The sequence below is a fragment of the Athene cunicularia genome, assembly GCF_003259725.1.
Source record: "Athene cunicularia isolate RWA chromosome 28 unlocalized genomic scaffold, athCun1 chr28_part2, whole genome shotgun sequence".
Taxonomy (NCBI): Eukaryota; Metazoa; Chordata; class Aves; order Strigiformes; family Strigidae; genus Athene; species Athene cunicularia.
Window position 1 is genome coordinate 1251374 of NW_020799140.1, and position 8247 is coordinate 1259620.

At 38.1% G+C, this 8247-nt stretch overlaps 1 protein-coding gene across 1 annotated transcript in view; it reads right to left on the minus strand.

The window, feature by feature from the left end:
• The window catches only part of AP3D1 (adaptor related protein complex 3 subunit delta 1), a 30920-nt gene extending 23102 nt beyond the window's left edge, over positions 1–7818 (minus strand). The window contains 7 exon segments of the mRNA XM_026865111.1: positions 1756–1829; positions 2106–2245; positions 3575–3704; positions 4062–4169; positions 6059–6139; positions 6863–6943; positions 7636–7818. Coding sequence (XP_026720912.1) covers positions 1756–1829; positions 2106–2245; positions 3575–3704; positions 4062–4169; positions 6059–6139; positions 6863–6943; positions 7636–7803 — 782 coding nt within the window. The 5' untranslated portion in view covers positions 7804–7818.
• Positions 7819–8247: the final 429 nt, after the last annotated feature.

The window sequence follows — 8247 nt, forward strand, 5'->3', positions numbered from 1 at the left end:
AATTGCCAGTAGTCTGTTCCATATACCTTCAAACTAGACGAAATGATTCTCACTTCAAAACTGTCGGGGGAAAGAAGGGCCACTGAATGTTTAAAAAAAAAAATCTCAGAGAAGCAGCAGATAACAGAAGGAATGAGGAAGGAAGTGGTTACTCAAAACCTCAGTACCAGTTACGAAGCACTGAAGCAATCTTGTCCAAGGATCAAATTAAATCCTCTGACCAAGGTCAAAAATTCACAATAAGGCAGGCAGACGGAGAATCTCAAGTCTCTCTCCAAAATGAACAACTCATGCCCAACAGCAGACTTCTGGCGTGCAGGTACACACTTGCTCATCCCTGTAAGTGAGCAACCCATTTTCAACGTTTGGGGGAAATCAGACTTAAATTCAAGACAACTTCTGAACAGAGTTTTTGCCAGTTGAACAGAGATACAGTACAGCTCTGAGGATTTCAAAGGTACTTACAAATCCTGATCTACACAAGAAGGAAACACAGTGAACCTCACAAATAACAAAGGAGCAGACTCCCAGAACAAGGTCTGCAAAGGTTAGGAGCAAACTCCTCCAGGCAGCAGTCAGAAGCGGTACCGTGAAGGTCACTCAGCACACCGCATACGTGACTCGTACTCTCAGAACCAAGACAATCATTTTTGCTCCCTACGCACTTTGTGGTGGATGGCAGCAAGGTTTGCCTTATGTGTAAATGACATAAGATGCAAAATGACTGAATGGAGGCCAAACTGAACAGGATTAAGTCCTCACAAATAATAAAATGCATGACTCATGTGGGAGTTGGGGAGAGGAGGGAAAGGCAGGATTGAAGACATACTGTCCTTCCTGCTTTCTTTTTTTTTTTTTTGTGAAGTACTGTTTCTGGTGAATTTGTATCTATTTGTCCCTGCTGCAGAAACCCTCCTATCTGGATGCAAGGCTGCTGCCTGCTCCGCTCTGAACCAGCCTTAAAGGTCTATTAGGAGGATGGACAGCAATTGTTTGGCTACAGCTGCTCTCATGGCTACACGGATATCCGTTTAAAATGTGCTCATTCCCATCTATCTTCCTACTCTGCCATGCAAACAGAAACAAACATTTTCATTTAACAACTCATGCATAAGATCACACTTTCTTTTCATAACTGGGAAAATACGTCTATTCCCTCCAAGACATCTACTTTCTGATTTCAGGTCAGAATTAGATCCAAAACAACACTACAAACCAGCTTTAACAAGGGAAAAGGAAATACCTTCAAATGTATCTAAACTATATTTAGGATGTGTATTAAAGGAATCTCTTACAAAACATGCCTGGGCTGACAAAGGCATGAGAAACAACTTTAACATACTCCCTGTCACGCTGCTTTGGTGGGTAAGGCACTTCCAAAAAAGTCAGGAACGTAGTGGGTGTAGGTGAACAGGAGAGGCAAATATACAGCTGAGCCTTTTTTAAGTCAGAGCTTTATATATACTCCATAGTCATCTCTGGCTTAAAATGAAGTGAAAGGAAGGCAAATTACTCCAATTTTCATGGAGAAATTTATGCTGACAGTCAGACACCCAAAGACTTTCATTTAAGGTATTTTATCTCACTCAGCTGTTTCAGAAACAGTCCTGATGTGATCATCTTTTGATACTTGAAGCCAACACATATTGAGATGCAAGAAGTTGTGCAGAAATGCATCCGCAGACCTAGCTACTGACCTGCCTAGCAGGCACTTCACCGATCCTGAACGAACAAAGCAACATTTGTCATACACACCTATGGATGAGGTTGGTCAGAGGCTCAATTAGTTTCTTTCCCAGCCTAGGTTCTAATGGAGTAAGAGCACCAAACTATTAAAAAAAAGAAGTGCAGACAAGAAAGTTATTTAATAGCTGCTTTTAAACAGTGTAAAACCTATGATTTACATGGCAGGTCATTACATTTAAACTAAGCTACATTAATTTATTTTTTTTCCCTCTTTCATTATGTTCACAAGCACTAGATGATGTACCTGGTTTCTTTTTATTCAAATGTAATGGTAACTATACCTCCAAGCAAGAAATCTACTTTTGCACCCAAGGTAACTTAATGAGAACCCCCTGTGAACACAGATCCAGAATACTTGCCAGTTTTATAATTTTTATGAGAACCCAATTATTGGTGGACGATGTCATCAACTTGAAAAAGAGTGGAGCAAGGGAAAGGTAGTTTTTGGGATTGCGTCGAGCCAGCTCACAAATAACATTTACTGCAGCAGACTGCACACCTGGGAAAAAGAAGTGGGAAAAGCAGAAATCTCATCAATGCCTTAATTGTAATTGAAGTTTCTGGTGCAGAACGCCCAGAACAAAAGCAGCTCAAGATTCAGACTTGTGTGTCCAACCTCATTACCAACCATGAGGTAATGAACTAAACACAAGAATGCAAAAAGAAACTGAGGAAGAATTTTATTTAATTTTGGCTATTTTTTAACGTGTCAGCAAGCTGGATATTTGCTTTGGGTCCAGCATTAGAAAGAACAGGACACCGCCAGCCTCTTTCCCCCTTTACTGTGGGCAGCTTGTTTGTGGGACATAATAATCAGTAATCCTACCTGCCATAAAGTTTCCAAACACTCTTGCTTCTTTAAAATGTATTATTTAGATGTTTAAATAAAACACAAGAATAATGAATCCTTGAACAATCTGACTGGACAAGTTAATTCCCTTCTAATTGCTCAGCCTTGAAACTGATTGTTCTCAACTTGGAATCTTTTAACCTAGATAATGCGGGTTTCCTAGTAGAGAGCAGTCCTTGTCTCCATAAAGCATAATAGGTATTTTCTTCCTCTGTTTGCAGGTGAGGGGGTGTGTGTGTCTTGCTTTAATTAAAAACGTTGTCCTTGGAAGATGCATCTTACACACCCATACCAAATTAGTCCAGTACACGCAATTAAATTTCTCTCTCTTGTTTAGAGGCAAATCAACTGGAAATCACAGAACTGCAGCGCGCACACAATTCTTGAAATAAGCGTATGGCATTCTGGTGCAGTGAGGGAAGAGGGAGTAGAAGTGTGAATATGATCTAGAGCAATTGCAGATTTACCGTGCTGCAGCTGATTTGCACTGACAAAATAGTGAAGGGCCCAAACAGCAGTCTGGACACAAAGTTTAAATTGAAAAAAAAAAAAAAAAAGAAAAAATATAATGAGTGATGCAAAATTATTATTATTAAGTACAATCCATTGCAAGCCAATAGCTGCAGCTTTGTGAAAAAGCACATAAAACCCAAACCCTGAAATCAACTGAAATATTTTTAATAGCCACATCAAGCAACAAACCAGGAATCATTAAGTAGCTTTGTCCTGTTAAGGTTTAATCCACTGACACAGTTTCAATAGCTTTGAGTTTGAAGTAAAAATTGGACATTTTCAATAATTATTTTTAATATGGCAACATATGTCAAAACTCTCCTATGGCCATCTACTTATCGAACGGGTGAATCAGTACCCAAAAACCTGTTACAGCATTTTTCATGTATCCTTCTCTCCACAAGCTCTAAAAGCACGTATACCTACATGTTCTGGAGCAGAAGTAATTTATTAAAGTCCACTCACCAGGATCTGGATCTTCAAGTTTCTCTTTAAGGCGAGGAAATGCGGGACGGAGGGACTCTGGGTATTTCAAAAAAACTTTGTACATGATTAACACTGCCTTCTTCCTGATATAAGGCTTTGTATGAGACATCTGTTAATGAAACAATTGCAATCAGGCTCTTAGCAAATTTGTGTTTCCAGAGCTCTTCTCAACGTTCTTACGTCCACACCACTAACACAAAATTTCTTCCTGGGAGGCTCAATTACTTTTCAAAAACACAGCTTTGAGGGGAGAGCAAAATAACTGTCATTTACCACCAAAATTAAGAGAAGTATGAAAGGTAATCCCCTTGAGCTAAGGTCTGTAAAGGGTCCCCCAAAACCCCACACAAACAAAGCGTCAGTTCTCACATGTAACAGTTCTAAATTTAACAGCTATTTAACAGATTTGAACAACTTAGCATTGTTTCGTTACAGGAAAAAAGTTATTTCAATATTATCAACTCACCAGGGTCATGATGTCATTTGCCAAGTCCCTGGCAAGATCTGGAGTAACAAAACAGGACAAGCCAGTCAGTGCAACTCCAGTATCATATTGGTTAGGGCTACTCAGATCCTAAAAAAGGAAAAACAGGCTCAAAAATTTAAGATCACAGAGGATGTCGAGACACAGTTTTCTCAGATCAATTTTATTCACTCAACAGATATGAAGCAGAGCTTCTACTCCATGGGAATATTTATATCAACTATTAATAGGAATGTTCTCCAACACCTGCTAAAATAGCTTGGTGTTTAATAATGGGCATGAGGAATCATAATTAAACAATAGATGGATGACTACAACATCAAGGCAACTACAGATATTGTACCTTGGCGGTATTTTAGGAATGACAATTTTTAAAAACTCATTACATGATCACAAACACGTTTAAAATACTAAAAAAACCCTGGTATTAAATATTAACCCTGCTAAGTCAAGGCCCAACTGTCATCAACTTCCCTGGGAACAGGCACTCTTGTGAAGTGCTTAACAACATCCCAGCTTAATCTCTCTAAGAGAGAAATGAGATTACTTTCCTTCCAGGCTGCTGGCAGCATCATAACTTTCAGTCCATAAAGACTAATACAAGTTAGGATGTGGAATACATTTTATTGGTCAAGTTTCTTTGGACTTATTTGTAGTCAGTATCCTGCATGGTCTTTCAGGTATTTTTAAGCTTTAGACTCCTAACAATATTAATATTCACATCTGAGTATGTTTAAGTGTAGACTGTAAAACCAGACCTCAATAAATACAGAGTGTCACAGGATCGCTCCTTAACTTCAGTTATTTGGAAACAAATACACAAAGCCAACTGCAGAGAGCGTTTCCACATGAACTACCAGAATTAACTGTCCAGATTCATGTGTACACAGAGGCTGCTAAACACAGCCAGGCCTTCAGGGTTCTGTGCCATTTGCATCTCATTTTGAAACCTTTTGCAGGTGGTAGGAAATTAGATTCTACTTTAAGAATAATGAAATCTACTTCTTAAGGAGCAACAAAACTTAATGTACTTTAAGAACTCGTAACCCCTTAAAATGCGAAGTTGCTAGATCAATGAAACATGAAAAAGCATCTTTATGACTTTATGTAAAAACTCAGGCACAAAAAGGAATAACCTAGTGACTGAAATTCAGTATAATAAAAGTCTCCATAATAAAGAAAATGCATGGATGTTAAAAATACACACTTGTCAGAGCCGAATAATTTAAAAACTAAAGGGAAAAGCAATAATTTTTTAGGAAAGATACTGAATAACATCCCACTGATCTTTTTTAAGTAAAAGACTTTTTAGCTACTCAGATGGTAAAAATGTAGGCACATCTTGTCCCAGATCAGTCGAGTTTTAAAGCAGTGATATTTAAAAAAAATTAAACTTAAGAGCTTTAAAAATATATCTGTAATCTGAAAAAAGAAAAATATCCTTGCAAGCCAATAACTCTGAAAAAATTCCAGTGAAAAAGCTCTATGAAAAGAAATATGACACATTTCAGTACATTAATACGGAATGCCACTTTACATACAATCTTTACCATTTTTACACACAGTTATACCACAGAAGTCAGAAGCCTGATCTGTTATTACGAGAACAGGTCTTCGCAAACAAATTTTGTGGAGTCAGGTGACTGCTCATTTTACTTTAGGAACGGGGATATTTTTCTCTTATGAATGCCTAAGAGACTAGCAATATTAACAGAGGTGGTTGTTGTCACCATCCACTGTGATGAACACACACAGAGAGCTGGTGTGAGACAGCATGAGGGAAGCCTATGGACAACTCCCAAGTACCTCATTAATCCTTCAGCTTGCGGAATGAGAGCAGTGAATCGAGTAAATAGAATTTTACTTAAACACCTTTATATTCCTAACAGAGAAATACTGTGTACAGTTTTGAAAATACAAGTAGGGAGACAGTGCAAGAAAAAAAAAATAAAATTAAAGAACTGAAGTAAAAAGCTTACCTTTCTGATCTGGTTAGTAGTCAGCATAATTACATCAGTTCCTTCATGAAAGCACTGAGAGGCAGCTAGGTAACCGATTCTCTATAACAGGCAAGGAGGAAAAAATTATTAAGTTTAGACAGTGTTTAGATGAACAACTGGTAGCTTCATAAGCCATATTAAAAAGATGAATATTAGGCGGGAAGTTTGCGAAACAGAAGAGGCATAACAGGGTTCTCTAGTAAAAGGGTTTTACATCAGGAGAGAATAATCTCAGACAAGTAATATCTCTAGTGATAATAAATCTATCTTAAGGATAATAAAACTAGCTTCACTGTCTCTACTTTGTTAGAACACACAGGTTCAATGACCACCAAGATTTAGAAATAAGGTAGAATTGTCAGTAGGAGAAATGGAGAATATTACATTTATTTTGCCTGTTTGGACTCCTGACTTTCAGATACTAAAGCCCAATTTGGAAACTATTCCTTGCAAAGTAACATGCCATCCTGTTCGGTGAAAAAGGTCTGCACCACAGAGCACGAACAAAACCTTTCAAGAAAAATTACTAAGCTATTACAAAATAAAATATGCCTGCTACTAGGCATCTTAAGCGGTGTTCACATAAAAATACCCTGTTTTTTCACAAAAGGTATCTGGCAGCTATCTGGTTAAAAAGCCTACACTAGCAGGCCGAGTATTACAAAACAATACAATCTGCTTCCTTTCTCCTTGAAGAAAGCAAACCAAAAGATGATATACCAATGCATCTAGCAGTAATGAAACAGCTTGGCTAGTACTGTTGTAGTTACACAGAGAACTCACTTTGAATGTAAACTTCGATGCACTCATGACTTCGATAATATTGAAAGCAGCCCAACTGATGTCGTAGCCCAGCATCTGTAACTGTGAGCAAAAAAGCCAAGACAACAAACTAATGAAATAAAGAGACTCGAGAAAATAGGTCAAGGTACCTCACAAAAGTGAAGATGTAACAAGAGTCCAAAAATAACACTATAAGACATCAAGTTTATGAGTAATGTTACATTCTATGCCACTCATAGTAAGTGAAAGATGTCTCGAAGTTCCAACAGAAGCAAGTTTTAAATAGCCTGCATGAATTCCAGGTAACACACATGCAGTTATATAAGCATCATTGTGAAGGGTTTTTTTTTCTTGGATTTTTAAAATAAAAACCAGAATAGAACCACAACAACATTTTTAACAGTATTTCCCTCCTCTCCTTCCTGACAAAGGACTGTGCAAACGAGAAACAAACACCAGTTTCAAGTGCTCATACAACTATGTGATAAGAAACAATCCAGTTGAACACAACTTTTAAAAACTGGATTAGTTTTAAATCAGATTAGCTTCCTGACCTATCTCAGTAAAATAAAATTGTAACAGTACTAGTGCCAGCACAACGAACAGCCTCTGACATCACATACATGTGGGAGCACTTCCACCTGCAGCCTGCACTTAACAACAGCCTAAAAACCTGCACTCTGAGGAAAGCAGGCATTCAGACTGAAGACTAGTCAGCAAGAAAGAAGAAAAAATAAAGATGCAATTACATTGTACCCCAACAAGGCACTTACATATGTAAGTTTGCAGACTGCATTTGCTTTCACTGCAATGTTATCCTGCTTGAGCTCCTGCTTGATCTCATCTATGCACTGCGAGATGTATTTGGCCTGAGGAAAAACAAACAAAAATTTGTGCTCATTTACCAGTTTTGTAGATTTCCAGCACGTTAGTGGGGTCATTTGCAAGCACCAAATCTCACACACAGAGTATTTAAGTAAGCACTTAATTCTGAAGAAATTGCTCATTAACAAGAAACACCACAATTCTATTACAAAACCAAAACTACACCGCGATATTTCTTCAGTGGTTTCCTTTCTCCTCCCTCTCCCTTGCAATTACACAGTTCAGTCTAGAGCTCGAGTTTTGAAGATTTATGAAAAAAAGTTGTTTAATGGAGATCATGTACCTAGGGGCCTGAATGAAACCCGGGTTCCACCATTCCAAGAACACACCCTGGTCGCTTACCTCAACGGGAAGGCAGAGCTCACCTGTGCCTTAGGTGTCTAGACAAAACTACGTCAAATACATTAAAAGCCCACAAATTTAAGATGACAATAAAATACTACGAGTTACTCTTCTTTGGGGCGTGCTGTATTCAGATGGCACTCCAGGTGTGCACCCAC